Source organism: Phycodurus eques, chromosome 10, assembly GCF_024500275.1.
Source record: "Phycodurus eques isolate BA_2022a chromosome 10, UOR_Pequ_1.1, whole genome shotgun sequence".
Lineage (NCBI taxonomy): Eukaryota > Metazoa > Chordata > Actinopteri > Syngnathiformes > Syngnathidae > Phycodurus > Phycodurus eques.
The window spans coordinates 1,065,198-1,086,429 of NC_084534.1; the positions used below are offsets into that span (position 1 = coordinate 1,065,198).

Genomic DNA, 21,232 nt, shown 5'->3' on the forward strand with positions numbered 1-21,232 from the left:
CAGAAAACCATTATCACTTAACACTATTCTAATTAGACAAAATAGACTACACAGGAGGATAGCCGTTTCGCTTAGCCATCAAGCGCACATCAAGCCTCAGACACAAGACCAAGTGGGGTTGTTGGGACAGTTCTGAGGGACGGCCTTGGATGGCTGCATCAGAGGTGTTAGTCCTCAGATAGCTAGCTGCTCCTCAGTAATGGGACACTCAAACTGCGGCAGCTCAGGAGCGAGACACTTGCTGCTCAAATGGATTCCATATACATTCGCATTCATGACACATTATAGATGTAGTTTGCATAATTATGTGCCATTATATTTATTCACAAATCATAAGAGAAATGCAGAAGGTGACAAATTGAAGGTTACGATGTCTTTATTAATTTCAAACAATCAACTCATCGAATGGTGTTACAGATATGATGCAGCCACTTTAAACTAGTAACATATTTGGAACAGATTAAAAGATAAGCTTCACTACAAATCCCAATTCCCATAAATTTGGGACATTGTGTGAAACGTAATGAAAACAGAATACAATGATTTGCAAATCCTTTTCAACGTATACACAATTGAATACACTTCAAATACAAGCTCCCACTTTAAACTAGTAACTGAACAAAAATATAAACGCAACACTTTTGTTTTTGCTCCCATTTTTCCTGAGCTGGACTCAAAGATCTAAACCTTTTTTCTTCATACACAAAAGGCCATTTCCCTCAAATATTGTTCACAAATCTGTCTAAATCTGTGTTAGTGAGCATTTCTCCTTTGTAGAGATAATCCATCTCACCTCACGGGTGTGGCATATCAAGATGCAGATTAGACAGCATGATTATTGCACAGGTGTTCCTTAGGGTGGCCACAATAAAAGGCCACTCTGAAATGTGCAGTTTTGCTTTATTATGGGGGTCTGGGGGGGTCAGAAAACCAGTCCGTATCTGGTGTGACCATCATTTGCCTCACGCAGTGCAACATATCTCCTTTGGATAGAGTTGATCAGGTTGTTGATTGTGGCCTGTGGAATGTTGGTCCACTCCTCTTCAATGGCTGTGTGAAGTTGCTGGATGTTGGCAGGAACTGGATCACGCTGTCGTATCCGCCGATCCAGAGCATCCCAAACATGCTCAATGGGTGACATGTCCGGGGTGTATGCTGGCCATGCAAGAACTGGGATGTTTTCGGCTTCCAGGAATTGTGTACAGATCCTTGCGACATGGGGCCGTGGATTATCATGCTGCAGCATGAGGTGATGGTCGTGGATGAATGGCACAACAATGGGCCTCAGGATCTCGTCACAGTATCTCTGTGCATTCAAAATGCCATCAATAAAATGCACCTGTACTCGTTGCCCATAACATACGTCTGCCGATACCATAACCCCACCGCCACCGTGGGCCACTCGATCCACAACGCTGACATCAGCACACCGCCAAAACGACGCCACACACACTATCTGCCTTCTGCCTTTAACAGTGAATACCGGGATTCATCCGTGAAGATAACACCTCTCCAACGTGCCAGACACCATCGAATGTGAGCATTCGCCCACTCAAGTCGGTCACGACGACGAACTACAGTCAGGTCGAGACCCCGATGAGGACGACGAGCATGCAGGTGAGCTTCCCTGAGACAGTTTCTGAGAGTTTGTGCAGAAAGTCTTTGATTATGCAAACCGATTGTTGCAGCAGCTGTCCGGGTGGCTTTGTCTCAGACGATCTTGGAGGTGAACATGCTGGATGTGGAGGTCCTGGGCTGGTGTGGTTACACGTGGTCTGCGGTTGTGAGGCCGGCTGAATGTACTGCCAAATTGTCTGAAACGCCTTTGGAGACGACTTATGGTAGAGGAATGAACATTCATTTCACTCGCAGCAGCTCTGGTGGACATTCCTGACAGATTTGTAAACAATATTTGAGGGAAATGGCCTTTTGTGTATGTAGAAAAAGTTTTAGATCTTGGAGTCCAGCTCACGAAAAATGGGAGCAAAAACAAAAGTGCTGCATTTATATTTTTGTTCAGTGTATATGGAACAGATTAAAAGATAACCTTAACTACAAACCCCAATTCCAATGAAGTTGGGACATTGTGTAAAACATAACAAAAAGTGTCATAATTGGGTGAAAAAGGAGCATCCCCGAAAGCCTCAGTTGTTCACAAGCAATGATGGGGTGGGGTTCATCACTTTGTGAACAACTGTGTGAGCAAATAGTCCAACAGTCGAAGAACAACTTTTCTTTTTTAACTTTGCAGTTCAAAAATCAGCATCTGTTTTGGTATGGGGGTGTGTTAGCATCCATGGCATGGGTAACATGCACATCTGTGAAGGCACCATTAATACTGGAAGGTACATACAGGTTTTGGAGCAACATATCATTAGCCTAATAGAATAATTGCCCAAGTAATTTTTTAAACATTTTTAGGAAACCAGAATAAACACAACTAATTCAACAAGCAAGAAGAGTCCAGTTGCCACGATTCAACCATATCGCATTATGAAGAGCAAAATACGACAACTGAGAGGCCAGACTGTTAAACAACTAAAGTTGTACATCAAGCAAGAATGGGAAAGAGGATCGAACCCCGGTCCTCAGAACTGTGAGGCTGACGCTCTAACCGGTCGTCCGCCGTGCCGCCAGATTTACAACTCGATAAAAAAAAAAAAAATAAGAATTAAAAAAGTGAAAAACTGCTAAGTGATAATTATTATTTGCATAACATCAAGAGTTAATTGTTTGAAGGGTTTCTTATGGCTATTAACCAAGGAATAAACAGTGGTGTTCTTCTAAAGGTCTCTTTACTAATGTATGGGGACTTCACTCACATGGCACATTGTCAGCTGCAACAGATAGATTCAGTCAATATCCATCCATCTATTCTCTGTACCGCTTATGCTCACGAGGGTCGCGGCTGTGCTGGAGCCTATCCCAGATCATTTTGGCGGGAGGCGGAGTACACCTTGAACTGGTCGCCTGACAAACAACCATTCACACCCACATTCACACCTACGGACAATTTAGTCTCCAGTTAACCTTTATGTTTTTGGAATGTGGGAGAAAACTGGAGTACCCGAAAAAACGCATGAGGCACATCAGTCAATCTCAAATATCAATAACCAACTAACTACATCCACAGCCAACTGTATTATGATATTTAGGACTTACATACACCCTTTATCAATTTTCACATACAAATGAAAGTGATGTTTTTTTTTTTTCTTTTTTAATGGTAAGTATCAATGACTTCCTACAGGTAGACGTGGCAGGCAGACATAGGCCTGAGGAAACAGATTCATGTCCAAAGGATTGCCATCCAGGCGGATGTCCTCCAGGTTGCGCCGAATAAAGTAACGGTCGTGGCTGTCGCAGAAGGTGTCTTCATGCAGGGACTGGATGTTGTTGCCCTAATTGGAATTAACACAGAGTAGTTATTGTTTTCGTGCGTTTAAAAGTGTAGTTGTACCTGTGTCTTCCCTTGATTGGCTTGTGATCTGCCCAGGCCAGAGCCACCTGGCTTATTAAGCAATACATTGCTGCCTGAGATGTTCGAGAGACGAGCCGTCTTTGGGCCAATTTTTTTTTGCTTTGACTTGCGAGCAAGAATTTGCGATACAAGCGCTGTATGGTGGCAGTGAACTAAACTCAACTCACTTCACAGCAAGCAGCAGTTTGGGAGATTGTGAATGATTCTTCCCTCCCAAAAAATTAGGCTTCAAGCTGTTTATTGCCAGTATCGTTAGAAGTTTACTGTCAAACTAAACAGACAAACTAAATACCACAGTGTGGCGTTAAACAAACTACATCGTTTTGGATTATGCCTGGATCAGACTACAAAACAAATTTGGTCTTTCACGATGGCACCATGTCAGACTACTGCCATAAAACCTTGCTGTTTCTCGGTCAGACAGTGGCAGCACAACACGGCATTGACTATATCATCGTATCCCGTCTTTCACGATCACTTGGCTTCATCTTGTCAAATCAAACATTGCCGGGGAGACAGGACCAGAAAACACAGCGACCCGGTGCTTGGGAGATGAGTTTTGGGCTATCCATTCAAGGAGCGCTTGAGGTAAATTCACGTAATTTTAATACGGCTCGTAAGCAGGCAGCCTAACTTCATGAAGCCTATAATGCTAGCACTCAAATTTGCACGTAAACATTCTGGTGTTCGGTTGAATCATGTTCTAAAGCTTTGGTAAACATTGTTTTGTGCGCGAGAATAAATGGTGACAACAGCGAGCATGGGAGTCGATGCCCCGTCACAATTCGCAACCCTATTGGTTGACGTCAATGTGCACTGTCGGAGAGTTGTCGTTCAAATGTCTCACTAAATGGAAGATTTCCCCAAAAAATCAAACATGCTAGACTGTTCATTTTGGCGTTGTAGGGCTAAATCGTTGGTCATGGATTATGTCCCACTACCAGAAGTTTTGTTGTTCCTGCCAAAATGTGTCAGGTGCGATCTGAGGAATCAAATCGAGCTAATAACAGCGCTAAAATCCAGTACATTAAGTTAAAATCCCTTTAACTCAATGCTAGCAATCTATGCAAAATGCCATAGACAGGCCAACGAATAGCATGGGTGTCATTATTATAACCCTTTACGCAATGGATATTTGAACATAAATAATGCAGCAACACATGGAGGCAGACAATGTAATAATACTCAAAAGCATACAGTAAGTTCTTTATCTGCTCCGAAAACGCCTGATACAACTAGAGTTTGGCGGGGAGCATGGGGCAGCTTGGTGGGGCCGGTGGACCGCCCTGGGGTCCCTCGGTGTGGGACGTGTCCCATCCGCCGAACCCGCCTCTCAATTGTTTGGGTGGTCCTCAGCCTCCGCGGTGCAGGCACAGCAATTACAGGACACTTCTGGCAGTCATTGTGCATGCGAACCGGTGTCTGTTCACTTGCATGTGTACTCAGGCACACAGCCCTGGGACTTTTTCGCTGGGTGTGGGGCCACTCACTTATTGTGACAAATTAAACCATGAATATTCGAATAGCTTGGGTCTCCCCTCACTGTGATGTTTTTTTTTTAATTTACATAGCTACTCCCACCACACTTCAGTTGTACAGCGGGGTTCACAACCCTTGCCCTGCATGCTTATTCACCTGTCCATGATGAGCACAGAAGTCCAATAACAGAACACCGATCGGGTTCTGATCGAGGGGGCCGTTCCTCCCAATCACGCCCTTCCAGGTTTCACTGTCATTGCCCACGTGAGCATTGAAGTCCCCCAGCAGAACGATGGAGTCTCCAGCGGGAGTGCTCTCCAGCACCCCTTCCAAGGACTCCAAAATGGTGGGTACTCTGAACTGCTGTTTGGTGCGTAGGCACAAGCAACAGTCGGGACCCATCCCCCCCACCTGAAGGCGGAGGGAGGCTACCCTCTCGTCCACTGGGGTGAACCCCAATGTACAGGCGCCAAGCCGGGGGGCAATAAGTATACCCACACCTGCTCTGCGCCTCTCACCATGGGCAACTCCAGACTGGAAGAGAGTCCAACCCCTCTCGAGAGGACTGGTACCAGAGCTCAAGCTGTGTGTGGAGGCGAGCCCGACTATATCTAGTCGAAACTTCTCGACCTCACACACCAGCTCAGTCTCCTTCCCTGCCAGAGAGGTGACATTCCACATACCTAGAACCAGCTTCTGTAGCGAAGGTCCCTGCCTTCGGCCAGCGCCCAACTCGCACTACACCCGGCCCCTATGGCCCCTCCTACAGGTAGTGAGCCCTTGGGAATATATTTTTTTGTCACTGTTATTTATTCACTTACTGAAATATTTTTTTTTTGTGGTAATGGTTGTGGTTTGTATTTTAGATTTTAAGACTTTCTTTGTAATTTGTTAAGCATGTAAATTGGATGACGTTATCTTATGAATTAAAAACAGTGGTAAAGACAATGCAACAAATTTTTTGTAAGCATATGTAAATCGTTGATGATTGTTTTGCCTAAATCATTTTGTGATGCTGTCCACCTCTTTTAAAATCGCTGACATGCTCTGTTGAAAAAAATCATGCAATTCTACCCCTAAAATGAAAATATTAATAAACGTAAATCATCCGGTATTTGGTTCAATTCTTTGTTTTTGTTTTAAAATACAAAAAAATGACATGGTCGATTATTTTTTTCTGCAGTTGAAGTTGCAGTAAAATATACAGTTCGTATCACGAAGTCATACAATGTATGAGTGCAATGCAGTGTGAGTAAGGGCCAGTGAGAGACAGGGGGTGGGAGTAATCAGGGGAAATCACATTCATATAATTCTTCTACAATTTTACATCCCCTCACAATATGCTGTGGGAATCGATGAAGAATCAGTTAAGGTTTGAGGTACACAGATAACAATCATACACAGTACAAACACAAGGTAAAAGTATAAAATGATATATAACCTCAAAAGTACCATGACACTTTTATACGTGTACTTACCTGCAGGTGTAACACTCTGAGACTTAATGGCAGCGGTGTTGGAATGTAATCCAGTTTATTATTAGATAGGTAGAGGAATTCCAGCTGACTCATATCCTGTGTAAAGGAGAAATACTCCTTTATAACAACAATACAACAGTACAATATACAATGGTATTCAGATCCCTGGAAATTTTTCACTCTTTGTTATATTGCAGCCATTGCTAAATGGCTGAAGAGCTCCGGTACAGGATTGCGGCAATGCAAAGATCTGGCCAAGGTTACAAAAAAAATTATGCTGCACTTCAGGTTCCAAAGAGCACAATGACCTCCATAATCCTGAAATGGAAGACGCTCGGGATGACCAGAACCCTTCCAAACTGAGCAATCAGGGGAGAACAAACAACCATCCGCACTCACATTCACACCTACGGGCAATTTAGAGTCTCCAATTCATGCATGTTTTTGGGATGTGGGAGGAAACCGGAGTGCCCGGAGAAAACCCACGCAGGCACGGGGAGAACATGCAAACTCCACACAGGCGAGGCCGGGGATTGAACCCGGGTCCTCAGAACTGTGAGGCTGACGGTCTAACCAGTCACCCACCGTGCCGCCTGAGATTTTTCAAATGTAAAATATGTGCCTTGGCTCAATAAAGGTTGGCAATCACGTATGTACACAATGTCTTAGGGCTGTCATAATCGATCATTGCATCGATTAATCAAATAATCGGATACAAATGTATTTTGCATTCAGGTTTATTGACACCTGGACACACAATATATCAACCTTTCTCCTCATCATCATGCCAACCAACTCTCGAGATTTTCCTGTCATAGTCCCAACATTCAAAGTCCCCACATTCAGTTCTAGGCTCTGTGTTTTCCTCTTCTCTTTCTGCCGAAGAACCCGCTTTCCACCTCTTTGACTTTGACCCACAGTAGCTGAATTTCCAACGGCGCCCCGCAGGTTGACGGCGCCGGTGGCGGACGTTGTTAACCCGGGCCACGACCGATCCGGTATGGAATTCTTTGGATGAACGCTCATATTTGTTTGGCAAGGTTTTAAGCCGGAGGCCCTTCCTGACGCAACCCTCTGCATTTATCCGGGATTGGGACCGGCCTACGGTTTGCACTGGCTTGTGCCCCCCATAGGGCTGCATTCAAATAATGCAGTATAAAGATGCAAAATATGAAATAATCACTCAAACGTACGATATTATATCATGAATACAGTATACGGGGTCTGTACAGGTTCTGACGGGGCCCAATGATCCTTGGCGCATTACTTTTGGGCCACCACTTAAAAAGGCTAAACGTCGGACCCTGCTTTGTTGTTTGCTAGAAAGTCTTGTGCAGACATCATTTTGAAAAAAAACTGCATGATTGCCTTTGGTGTGGAAGACTGCGTAGAACTACATTTTCCCCACTTCATAAAACTACCCAGGAATTGTTAAGAGTACAGCAGTGTACTTTAATTTTAATTTGATTTTGTCGTCCTAAATAGCACAGGTCCTCAATTAAAAATAAAATGTCCAGTTGAGGGAGATTTCTTAAAGTTGGGTTCAGAACATCATAATGTACAGCGTGCAACTGTAAATGTTAGGGACTTCCTATTACATCTGCTAGATTTTTTTTTTTAGTAATTGTTTATTGCCTTGAAGATGTATAGGCATTGTGTCACTTTGCAAACGTTTAATTTTGTAACGAATTGTTGCATTTGACATGGGTGTGTCGACTGTAAATATTATCTTTATGTTGAATAACCAAGAATCTACCTTGAAGGACTCTGAATGGATCCCTCGGCTGATCAGTCTGTTGTTTCGTAGATCAATGTGCTTCAAGGTAAGTGGAAGTTCTGGCAAGGCCTGCAGGTTGTTCTCAGCTAACAACAAGTCATGGAGCTGCTGTAGCGGGCGAAATACATCTTCATCCATTTCAGAAATCTGGTTTCCGGTAAGGTCAATAGACTGAAGCCTACCTGTAAACCAATACAACGAGAAAAAAGTTTTTGTTCTAAATGTGTAATTGTATTAGCATTACAATAGATTTGGTTGTTGCCAAACTGCTTTCCCACTGAGGTTTATGAAGTCAGTGTTCTTGACATGTCGGATGCTGTTGAAACGTCCATAAAAATGGCTTGTGTCCTTGGGCAGGGGTGGTATCTGTTCCAGGCCTGTGTCGTCACAGTATACACTCCCTCCGATACATACACACAGAAGGCAGGTAGGCATTCCTGCACATATTAAGACTGCTTTAGAACAGAGCAAGTGGATCACTGGTAGCAGGTCAAATACGGGTAAGTGCAGTTCATTGTTTGTCTTTAAATAAGCAGAGTGAGTGCTGTATTTACAAACCCAGTCCAGTCTCAGGTCCAAATAGGCCGGATCCTCTGAAGTCCAGTGTCACAGGAAATGGCGGCAAAGTAGGCAGGGTCACTTTTTCCTCATGGTGGTCAACTTTTGGGTGACTGCCGATTCGGTTGATATCTGCTGCTACAGTCTCTACTTCAATCTGTCAATCGTGTGTAATTGTATTTAGTGATTTGTTAGTACGGTTAAATATTTTAAACTGTGGTTTAACTTGATTTCGTTGAAGTAAATAGGTGGTTTTGCAATGTATTCAAAACAGTACCAGAAATAATATTGATTATTAATTTTGTATTACATATTAAACAGTGGGCGGCACGGTGGACGACTGGTTAGCACATCTGCCTCACAGTTCTGAGGACCGGAGTTCAAATCCCGGGCCCCGCCTGTGTGGAGTTTGCATGTTCTCGCCGTGCCTTTGTGGGTTTTCGCCGGACACTCCGGTTTCCTCCCCCATGCCAAAAACATACATGGTAGGTTGATTGAAGACTCTAAATTGCCCGTAGGTGTGGATGTGAGTGCAAATGGTTGTTTGTTTGTGCCCTGCGATTGGCTGGCGAGCAGTTCAGGGTGTACCCCGCCTCTTGCCCGAAGACAGCTGGGATAGGCTCCAGCACGCCCGCGACACTAGTGAGGAGAAGCGGTAGAGAAAATGGATGGATGGATGGATGGATGGATGGATATTAAACAGTTGTACAGTATACGTCTGCCTACATACGAGGTGTCAGAAAGGTTTCAGGACTGGTGTCACAAAAACTTTACTTCAAATATCAAATACCGATACAAGCATGGAGAGGAAGACAAACAAAAGCCGACATTCGAAGCCTTAAACCTCAGAACTGTGAGGCAGAACGTGCTAACCACTCACTTGCTACCAAAATATTAAAAGTATATAATTGTTGATTTCACTAATATTCATAGTGTGATATACAAAAATGATTCAACTAATGAGTTGATGATAAAAATAATTCTAACAAATTCATAAAATGAATAAATACATGTTCAAGGTCCCCTTATTTTGGCTATTTCGTCCTCCATAGAATCACCTTCCGACATGGACTCAACATGGACATGTCAATTTCCGTTTTATATCCACTTTGTCCATATTTGGCTAAGACCGCCCCCTTTCCTCTGATTGGTTGCCTCCGTGTAGAGCGCACGTGTTTGTGATGTCGATCGCGCTGCTGGCTTGGGAACGGAGAGGTAGGCGCAGCGCTTCGCTACCGATGTAGATCAACTTCAGAAATTCGAATGACCTGATTTCAGGCCTCTCGGCAGAAAAACGTCTGGAACTCAGGAATTCGTGGATGATTTTAATTCCTATTTCACTTGTTTACTGAGGCACCGTAAAGCCAATATTACATCCCAAATACTAGAAAACGTTGGTTTGGCAAATTACGGGACCTTTAATAAACACGTTTTACGGGGGGAAATGTCAAAATTATTCCAACAAACATTGTAGGATTCTTGGTAAAATAAATGCTCGGTCGGCCAGATTAAATAAGAGAGCAAGCCCATATGTGGCCCTCGGGTCATACTTTGCTCCCCACACCCCACCCCGCCGGTTTAGAATATATTTTTTGTATTGATAACATCCTCTTACCTCTTGGTCCTCATAATCATAATTGTCACCATAAATGTTGGGTTCCAGGTTGTCCCAGTCTGTTACACTGTTCAGGTCATAGTTTCCCAGGTCAAAACGATCATCATCTGATCCATCAAGTGGGGCCGTCAAACCAGGGCAGGGACCCAGGAAGACCAGGGCCAAGGCAAAGCCCACCATCAAAGATGCCAAAGACACCCTCATCTCAAATTTGGAGATCACCTGCATGCATTACAAAGGTGTAAATATCGTAATGGGACTGTGTTTGCTTCTATAGTTAGGAACAGTATTAAATGCAAATGTAATAATTTGGTGGCTAGAGACTTCTTGCAGTCATTCACTCCAAAAGAGTTTCTTCCAAGCATTACTAAAAATACATTTACAAGTGTATTTATTAACTTTGACCATATACTTTTGAACCCTCAAATATGGAGGCACTTCAATATGGCATTGAAGATAAAAGGCATATCTTCAATGCCATTTTTTCACAAAACCTGTGAAATTAGCGATGAATCTCGACACTTCACCGCTGATCATTTTAGTCCATTGCTGTTGAGGACAAAGAAAAATAATGAATATAAAAGTCCTTGTCCAAAGAGTGTCCAAATACATATAGTTATTCATTCTTGTAGCACCGCCATTGTGAATAGCTTTGAAGAATATTTCCTTATAATAAACAACTTCATGAAAACTATATATATATTGGCTGGGATTTGCCATGTTTCGGTATTTTCTTTTCTTCTGCACTTGATTCAGTTCTGATTAATCCGCGGGATATTTATAGTGTTTACTTGTAGAACTGTTCAAAGCAGTACCTTTCCAGTTATGTTTTAATTTGTGAGCCAAAGGGGCATTTTTAGCTGTTTGGTCAGAATACCAGAGGAATGTTTACTTGGAAAGTGACATGAGCCTGTGAATGCTGGTTGACTGCAGGAGTAAAACAAATCTCTGCTTGGCATACCATAGCCAGAACAATTAGCACACAAACTACAATATCGACTCAGATCCAGTACAAGAGCTGTATACTGTAAAATAATATTTTCCAGGATGCACTGTCAGAAAAGTATTTTTTAAAAAAAATGCTTATTATGGTGGAACGGTGGACAAACACACTGGTCTCTGCGGACCGGTGCCGGTCCGTGAGGCATTTCTTACCAGGCCGCATAGAAGGCATGACCAATTCATATAATTTCCGTTGTATTGCGTTTTCGCGTGTCAAACGTGTTTTATTTTTTTTGGAAAATGACCGGATCATTTTTCAGGTCGCAATTGACACGCCAAGACTGCGCAGAACGCTGCAGAAGTTCTGTTTCTGCTCCAAGCTGACTCGCTCATGGCGGCGACCAAGCTCAAAGAGCGAATCATTTCAGAACGGATTCAGTTCATTGCGTTCACTGAAAAGATTTTTTTTTTTTTTTTTAACGGAACGTTCGCGAACGAAACAACACCACACTGCACGTCGCAGTCACTTGATATTTTACTGAAAATAAGTCCGCAAACTAGCAAAAATGAGTAAAAAACAAACGTCTTCGGAGAGATTCTTTTCAAAAGGAAAAAGGCCACCTGAGGAGCCAGAAGAGACTTTTACCTCAAAGAAAAAGAAAGCTTCTTTTATCCATTATGTGTTATGGTGAGTTGTATTTTTCATGCATTCAACATTAGTTTTTAACTCAGTCGCGTTATTATTATTTGTTTGCTGTATATATATGCCACACGCTGTTTTAATAGTATTTTTTTTTATTTTTTTTTTATTTTTGTTTGAAATGTTTATAAGCTTTCCCCCCCCCCCTTTGTTTTTAAATGCTTTTAATCATGTAAAGCACATTGAGGTACCTTGTGTATGAAATGCGCTACATAAATAAATTTGCTCTGCTTTGCTAAGTGTGCTTGTTGTAGACTGATTCGAACATTTTGATCTTTCAGTATGACACAATGAGTTTTTTATATCTACAACAAATAATGCATTTGTTCAATTAATACATTTCTGGCAGTGTTAATCAAAACAGAGCAATTTATTTGATAAAATCAATCTTTGTTGCTCCTGGATTGGAATTACATGAGTCGCCAAGGAGACAAAGTGTTTAGATGGGCTTTGTATGAGCGCATAGAGCCAGAAGACTAAAATTGCTTAATATTCTTATATAATTTTTCATGTCAGCTCCACCACACTAGCTGGCAATGAGCAATCTTCGACAATGTATAATGTTTTGCCAAAGTACTTTTTATGCGGAAATACATTGAAAGTAGTGCAGGATTTAATCCTGTAAAATTTGCTCACAGTAAAATGATAAACATTCCAACACAGATTATATACTGTAAATCACCAGGGAAAAATAAATAAATGAAACACTGACATATACTGTATAAATGCTACAGTGTATTTATTCTTTAATTCCTGAAGGTTTCCATGGGGTACAATTAACTATCAGTAAAGTTCAGAACTTACTGTTTTTTCCCCCGCTGTGCGACCTTGAAGTTTGGGACCTTCAGTTCTTCAACTTTTATTGCTATATTTCCCTTTTCTACCCTTGGGGATTCCCAGACTGGTCCCAGAATTCAGACGGGTCTTGCTGTATCCTTGGCCAGAGTTTTGCTTCTGAACAATGCGTCATTATGAAGGCATGGGGGAAGGGGGGTGACACAGCAGAATAAAAAGGGGGTTGTGCAGGTCATTTCAGTCAACGTGTACTCAGCTGTCAACATGTTCTCAACAATAGACACAGATGTAGGGACATAAAAAAAAAACACACTAAAAACCCTTTACTATTCATCACATTGATGCACTCTGCAATATTAACTTTAACTCGGACAGACAGACAAGATTCAAAGGAGACTTAGGGTATGTTGAATTATTTCTTGACCTGAGAGGAAAACAAAGACGCTTGATTGAATCTTACTTTCAAATAACTTTCAAAAATACTTTCAATGTCTATTTGAGTCTTCCTCAAACTTTAATCATTAATTAATCATGCAGTCAGCTGTCAACTTGAATTAAAAGGGACTAGCGGTACTTCATTTATGCCTGGATCAGACTACAAGACAAATTTGGTCTTTCACAATTGCCAGACTACTGCCTTAAAAGCCTGCCGTATCTCCGTCAGCCACTGGCAACAATACACGAGATTTATTACGATGCACCCGTTACCACAGCGACAACAACAACAATGGTTCGCTCAAATGTATTTGTGTGGGGAAAAAAAGAACAAAATAAGGAAAAACGTGTGCTGCTCGTCACCGATGCGCGGGAGAAGATGTTTTGGACTGTCCATTCAAGGAGGTCTTGAGGTATGTTCACGTACTTATGGCTCGCAAGCAGGCAACAAAACTTTATGTAGCCTAGAAAGCTAGTGCTAGCACTAACAGTTGTGCATAAACATCCCGCAGTTCTGTCTATTCTTAAAGCTTCGGTAAACATTGGTTTGTGCATCTGAATAAATGCTGACAACGGCAAGCACGGGAGGCCATGCGGGAGGTCACAATCCTATTGGTCGACATCAAGGTGCGGTGTCGGAGACTTGCCGTTGATATGTCACGTTACATGGAAGAGCAAAAAATCAAACATGCTAGACTTTTCATTTCGATAGCCCTACGACTTTTCGTCGTAGGGCTATCGCAGGGCCAAATCGTTGGACGTGGATTATGTCACACTACAAGAAGTTTTGCTGTTCCCGACAAAATATGTCAGGACCGATCTGGGAAATCACCCACGATAGCAAATCGGGCCAATATCGGGGCTAAAATCCTGTAGTCTGATCTAAGCATTAACAATGTAAAATACATTTTGGAAAATAATAGCCAATTACATTTTTTTACCTGGTTATGTCATTTTTGCTCCTGAACCTCAGAGCGCACAGCATCGGCACATCGGGGGCCTCACTTATCAATGTTGCGTATGCACAAAATGGGGACTGACACATGCGTACACAAGTTCCTGCACGTGGTATGAGACCTATCCAAACTTGATCGGAGAAAGCACGCAGGCCTCACTCATCAATGATGCATACACACAAAATGGGGCCTGAAAGATTTGTTATTTGAGCTATCATTAAAAAAAAAAAATTGCACTCTCATTGCTCTTTTTGGGGAGTCCAGTCAGAAGACCATTACAATAGTCAAGTCCACTTGAGATAAAAGCATGGATGAGCTTCTCCTGGTCTGCTTGACACATGCAAGCCTTCACTCTGGATATGTTCTTCAGATGGTAGAAGACAGTTTTAGTAATTGATTTGATATGACTGTTGAAAGTTAGGTCGTTTTTTTTTTTTTTTTTTTTTTTTTTTTAAAGCAAGTGACTCCAGGTATTTACTAACAGAAATCCTCTTTTCTTTATTGTCAAAAACAATTAAGTCAGTTTTGTTGTGGTTTAATTGAAGAAAATTTTGGCTGATCCAGTTATTTATCTTATTTAGACAGTGACACAACACCTCAATTGAACTGTAGATATCTGGAGTCACTGCTAGCTATAACTGTGTGCCATCTGCATAGCTATGATAGTCAAATTAAAATTCTGAAGAATTTGACCCAAGGGTAGCATATACAGGCTGAACAGGATGGGTCCAAGAAATTTGATAAGAGCAGATTGTGTACTGTGATGAGTTCGGAAACCTGATTCAAATTTGTCACAGAGTCCATTTAAGTTAAAGATTCTTAAGTTTCTCAACAATCTTGGCTATGAAAGGGAGATTTGAGATGGGTCTATAGCTTGCTAACATGGAAGCGTCCAGCGTTCTATTTTTTATTTTTTTTTTAGCAGAGGCTCCATGACAGCTACTTTAAGAGCTTTAGGAAACTCGCCTGACTGAAGTGAGCAATTATTTGCTGCAAATTAGCGAGCACAGACTTCGCAATAGCTTTGAAAAAGTCAGATGTTATTGAGTCAAGACAGCTCGTTGATGGTTTCAGCTGCTGAACCGTTTTCTCTGCAGTTTTTTGGTCAACTGTATCAAATTCTGATATGGTAAAAGAGTTTTTCCTGGGTGGCTTCAGATGTAGTAAAGTTTTATCATTTTGCTCATTTGTGCTGATATTTAATGTGATGGATTGTATTTTTTTCACTAAAATAACAAGCAAATTCATTGCATTTATCTGCTATCAGGAGTTCTGGAGCTATCCGATTCAGGGGGGGTTGTGAGCTTGTCAACCAAACAGAATGCGAGTATTGTTGAATTTATTACTGATGATTTCAGAAGAGTGTTGCTGTCTAGCCCCGACTAACTCTTGGTTAAAATTACAAAGACTTTTTCTGTACAGATCATAGTCAATTTGGAGTTTAACTTTTCTCCACTTACGTTCTGCTTTCCTACACTTTGAATTATAGGTCTTTACCGTCATGGTGCTCCTCCACGGTGTTCTCAGTCACCTCCAGATTGTCTTAGTTTTAATAGGAGGGCGAGCATTCATGACATTTGAGATTTTAAAGGTGAAATTATCCAAAAGTTCATCAACTGTCTCAGCATTCACAGTTTGTGGCACAGCTATGGTCTCCAGAAACTTAGTGGTGGTACTCTCATTTCTGTACCTTTTCTTAATAGACATAGAGTTTGTCTGAAGTTTTTGGAAGAATCTGTAATTCAAAGAATACACAAAAATGGTCAGAAATAGCCATATCCTGAATGTCAATTGATAGAATTTCAACATGCCTAGAGATGACCGGGTCTAAGATCTGACCTTGAGTTTGGGCTGGACTCTTAATATGTTGAGAGAGGTCAAATGTGTCTCGTATAGCAGAGAGTTCTTTAGATTTTTTTTTCCATGTTATTGTCAACATGAATGTTAAAGTCTCCCATTATGACAAAATTGTTGTAGTCAGTACAAATAACTGACAGTAGTTCTGAAAAATACTCCATACATTTTCAATTGTATCTTGGAGGCCTATAAATTACTTAAAAAAAAATGACCTTTGGGTCACCTTTAACTAAAAAACAGAGATATTCAAAAGAGCTAAAATCAACCAGTATAATTTCTTTACACGGAACTAATGATTTGGTGAGCTAATTTTGTATGTTTGATTTTACTGTGGGATCAACATGTGTACTTTCTTAAGTGGAACTGTGACTGTTAGTGTGCATATCACAATAATTCCCTACATAATGCATAATATGTGTATTTTTTCCGAATTTGCATTTGGCATTTGTTTGTGCGCGAGTGAGCGAAGAGGGGTGGCTGGCTGCATTCCACCAGTGCTCAGCGACCCCTATTCCCAGCTGGAATAAACGAAGGACACAATCGAACCACTTCTTTTATTTTATTTGTTCACGTGTTGTATTTTATTTGCAATAAAAGATTGAACAGCGCTTTTCTGTTTCGTCTCCTAGCCATTGTTGCTGTCTCGATTTGCACATTACGCCACCACATTGAAAAAAAGCCCTGAATTATATCATCGGTTGTACGTACTGTAATTTCTCATGCATACTGAGCATTTTCCAACCCAAAACCTTCAAAAGTCAATAGTGCGCATTATACATAAGTATAGTAAAAGTTAGAAAATTCCTTCACATTGAATTGAGGTATATGAGTAGGTATGTGTTTGAGAAAAGCCATCAATTTGTTCAGTTCATATTTAGGTTCACATTTTAAATGTTATAATTAATCTACTCCTTTATTATATGTAAGAATTGAAGCTGGGATGAAACCTAGTGTATAGTTGTGACACTGCAGTATTATTATTAATTCTAAGGTTTACTCGGTCTTCAGTAATTTATGTATTACTGTGGCGCACCCTAGTGTTTTGTTGTAACACTGCAGCTTTACAGAGCTATTTTCAATCTCCTGCCGGCCTGCACAACGTACAATACTGCAAGCTAGAGATGTAATGTGTCCAGATAACAAGACCTGGTCCAAGATAATAATAATAAACAAATTATTTAGACACAACAAAAGCTGCAGAAGGGGAATAAACACACATACTGTGCGCAGGGCCAGCGACATACGCGGTTGCCTAGGGCGCCATCTGCCGGAGGGGCGTACTGCCAGCACCCTCCTCCTCAGGAAAAGTATTTCAATAAAATCATAAAATAATTTGTGACGCCCACTGGCGCCCCCTTTACATTTCTGTCTTGAAAATAAAAAATAACATTACAAAATAAACTAAAGTAACTAAGTTGGCAAGTCACGTCACATGACGCGGGGGTGCATCTCAAGTCAGCGAACGAGCGATCAGGTGAATTTAGTTACAATATTTTTGCATCATGAAATGGACACCTAAGCTCTCGGGCGCACAGTTCCGCAAAAGAAGAAAAACGGTATGTCAACATATTTTATCGCTTTGTGTAAAGAACATGTTTGAGCTAGCTAGCTTGAAATAAAGCAAGCATTAGCTTAACACGCTGATGGCGGGTGACCAGACGTCCACTTTTAGCCGGACATGTCCTCTTTTTTGAGACCTAAAAATGTGTCCGGCCGAAATTTTAAACTAGGAAAAACATAGACAACATATATTGAAATGTCCAGAAATGCCCAAATAATATATTTACAAATGATAATAGCAAATACACCCTCTACTGGCTGATTGGTATACTGCTCGCTCTCTGTTGGGGTAGGGGCAAATTTTATTGACGTCACCCCAGAGAACTCTCCAAACCTCAAAACGACCAAAACTGTCCAGAACACAGGCAAGAAGAAGAAAAAAAAAGGGGGAATGGGAGAATGACAGGTCAAGTTGTTGCAACTTTTGGTTTGTCCAGCCATTCTGCCAGACGTTCCCAGCAGACCCTCACTGTACGTTTGGGCCTGCCAGGTCGGACCGGCATCTTCTCCCACCATCGGAGCCAACTCACCACCAGGTGCTGATCAATTGACAGCTTCGCCCCTCTCTTCACCCGACTGTCCAAGACATGCGGCCGCAAGTCCGATGACACCACCACAAAGTCCACCATCGAACTGAGGACCTAGGTTGTCCTGGTGCCAAGTGCGTGTGGGGACACCCTTACGCTTGAACATGGAAGTCCACAGAAGTCCAATAACAGAACACCGCTCGGTTTCTGATCCGGGGGGCCGTTCCTCCCAATCACGCCTTTCCAGGTCTTACTGTCATTGCCCACGTGAGCATTGAAGTCCCCTAGCAGAATGATGGAGTCTCCAGCGGGAACGCTCTCCAGCACCCCTTCCAAGGACTCCAAAATGGGTGAGTACTCTGAACTGCTGTTTGGTGCATAGGCACAAACAACAGTCAGGACCCATCCCCCCACCCAAAGGCGGAGGGAGGCTACCCTCTCGTCCACCAGGATGAACTCCAACGTACAGGCGCCGAGTCGAGGGGCAATAAGTATACCCACACCTGCTCGGCGACTCTCACCGTGAGCAACTCCAGAGTGGAAGAGAGTCCAACCCCTCTCGAGACGACTGGTACCAGAGCCCGAGCTGTCTGTGGAGGCGAGCCCGACTATATCTAGTCGGAACTTCTAGACCTCATACACCAACTCGGGCCCCTTCCCTTCCAGAGAGGAGACATTCCACGTACCTAGCTTCTATAGCTGGGGATCGGTTCGCCAACGTCCCTGCCTTCGGCCACCGCCCAGCTCACACTGCACCCGACCCCTATGGCCCCTCCCACAGGTGGTGAGGCCATGGGAAGGGGGACCCAAGTTACCACAAAAACGTCATAAAAAAAATAAGTAGAGTCGAATCTCAGACATTTGTTGAACTGAATATATAGAGGCTTAAATGGACCTGGCATTTCAAAAACAATTGACTCAATTAATTCTCAAATCTGAGTGCATGCTTTCGGGTAGAGAAGATAAAAAACAAAGTATGCCTTGAAGCATACAGTACGTCAACAGCTCCAAGAAGGCTGACGAAGAAGAACGGCTGCTCCAAAGCGCTCCCATTTATAACCACAAAAGCTCGGGAATAATCGCGCTCCTGCCCCAGCATCAGAACATATGAGGAATCTGTAGGTGCCCATGAAAGGTACCCCACCACGTTGGTTGCAGGCAGGGGCAGACTGGGGGGAAAAAGTGGCCCGGGGGGCATGGACAGGCCATCATGCTGAAGGTGGTACGTGTGCATGTGCACTATGGAGACAGGAAATTGGACACATTTGCGATCCTCAACAACAGCCATGAAAGGCATCCCCGAGTACCTCCACGTGCACACAGCCTGCCAGGACATTCAGTTACTCCATGGCCATACGTTGTCATTCTGTGTCTCCTATCCAGCTAACCCTAAAGCCACATTTAAGAGTAGCTGAGATCCAGGAGCTAACAGAATAATCCTGCTGATGACTTGACCAGAAGGAAGACATTAGTATCCCTTTTGGAGCCCAACCGATGGTCAAAAGGGCCCCCTTCCTCCTTCAGTGACCAAACACCTGGCCAGAAGAGCCCCTCTCTAATCCACTGGACAATTCAGCAGAACTGAGCAAGGTCACCTTCAGTATGTCCACATTCACCTCACTTGTCCAAAGTCACCTCACTTGACATTTTCAGTCTGCAGTGCGGAACATCTAACACCTGGCAGCATTGTGCTCAGCTGTCAGCAGGGAAGCCCGTGTCACCTGCAAGTTGACTGCTCACACCGACACCTGTCATAGACACCTCCACATACATCATAAGGGTTAGTCATATTCAAGTGTTTGTCCATCAAAGCGGTACATCTTGACAGACGTGTCCTGTAATTAATGTGACTGCACTTTGAAGGCGGAGGACCCAACCCAATCAATCGATAGGCGGAGTCGGGCCCAGGAGTCCACCTGAGGGGCAGTCTGGCGGACGGGACAAGTCCCACAGGGACCCAGGGCGGTCCACAGGGACCCAGGGCGGTCCGCCGGCCCCAGCGAGGCGCCCCGACAACCGGCCACTCAGAGGAGGCCGCAGCGACCCAATGCCACCTCCCCAACCAACCCTGACCCCCCTCACCACCTCACGTGCCACGCTGTCACGCCCCCCCCCAACCCCAGGAGAGCAAGACCATCCCGCAGGAACCACAATGCAGCCAGTCTTCGCCCAGCCTGAGGGTATGACAGCGTCCCTTGTTTGATGGAAAGGAGGGCGGATAGGGGCGCCCGACAAGGGAACAATAGGGGGGGAGGGGCAGGGAGCAGCCTTGGGGCATGAGAGGAGCACCCATATGCCAAGCAGCCATCCAGCCCGGGGGACCTGGCCTCAGAAGCACCGCCATGAGGCTAGTGAAAACCCACCTCACCCCTGTTACTATGACTCCCAGGTCCCCGGCTGGAAGTCAAAATTCTGGGGGGAAGTCAGGGCGGAGGGGCAGGGTGCCTGGACCGGGAAACAGTATTGACGTCCTGAAACCCGGTCTGACACCTGCACCCCCCCGATCCTACACTAGCCCCCAAGAAAGCCTGAATATGTGTATGTGCCCGGATGTGACCAACGGAAAAAAAAAAAAAAGAAAAAATATTTACAGTGAGTGTTGTAAGAGTGGGCGGCACAGTGTGCAACTGGTTAGCACATCTGCCTCACAGTTCTGAGGACTGGGGTTCAAATCCCGGCCCCGCCGTGTGGAGTCTGCATGTTCTCCTGCGTGGGTTTTCTCCGGGTACTCCGGTTTCCTCCCACATCCCAAAAACATGCGTGGTAGGTGAATTGAAGACTCTAAATTGCCCATAGGTGTGAAAGTGTGTACGAATGGTTGTTGGTTTATATGTGCCCTGCAATTGGCTGACGACCAGTTCAGGGTGTACCCCGCCTCTCGCCCAAAGGTAGCTGGGATAGGCTGCAGCACGCCTGCGACTCCAGTAAGGTTCAGCGGAACGGAAGATGAATTAATGGTGTAAGAGTGAGTGATTAAGAGGCATGGCTCCTGTAGGTTGAGCCCATCAGGCAGGACAGCCACAGACAGAGAGGGCTGCCCCACCCAGCCCCGCAGCACCCAGGAATCTCCCC

General features: G+C 43.5%; 1 protein-coding gene across 1 annotated transcript; it reads right to left on the minus strand.

Annotated features, from left to right (window-relative positions):
- Positions 1 to 364: 364 nt before the first annotated feature.
- Positions 365 to 12,977, minus strand: optc (opticin). Its single transcript, XM_061688817.1, has 7 exons — positions 12,835 to 12,977; positions 10,389 to 10,610; positions 8,774 to 8,930; positions 8,494 to 8,652; positions 8,195 to 8,397; positions 6,439 to 6,534; positions 365 to 3,401 (listed from the first exon to the last, which is right to left on the minus strand). Exons 2-7 carry the CDS (start codon positions 10,590 to 10,592, stop codon positions 3,234 to 3,236), a joined length of 987 nt encoding a protein of 328 aa, XP_061544801.1. The 5' UTR covers positions 10,593 to 10,610; positions 12,835 to 12,977; the 3' UTR covers positions 365 to 3,233.
- Positions 12,978 to 21,232: the final 8,255 nt, after the last annotated feature.

Bases quoted from the DNA above. Each gene is read 5' to 3' on its own strand.
- optc (XM_061688817.1), bottom strand. From the start codon at position 10,592: ATGAGGGTGTCTTTGGCATCTTTGATGGTGGGCTTTGCCTTGGCCCTG. The intron at 8,398-8,493 runs GTGGGAAAGCAG...ATTGGTTTACAG, and splicing joins CACTGACTTCATAAACCTCA to GTAGGCTTCAGTCTATTGAC. The intron at 3,402-6,438 runs GTAAGTACACGT...AATTCCAATTAG, and splicing joins TCAGAGTGTTACACCTGCAG to GGCAACAACATCCAGTCCCT.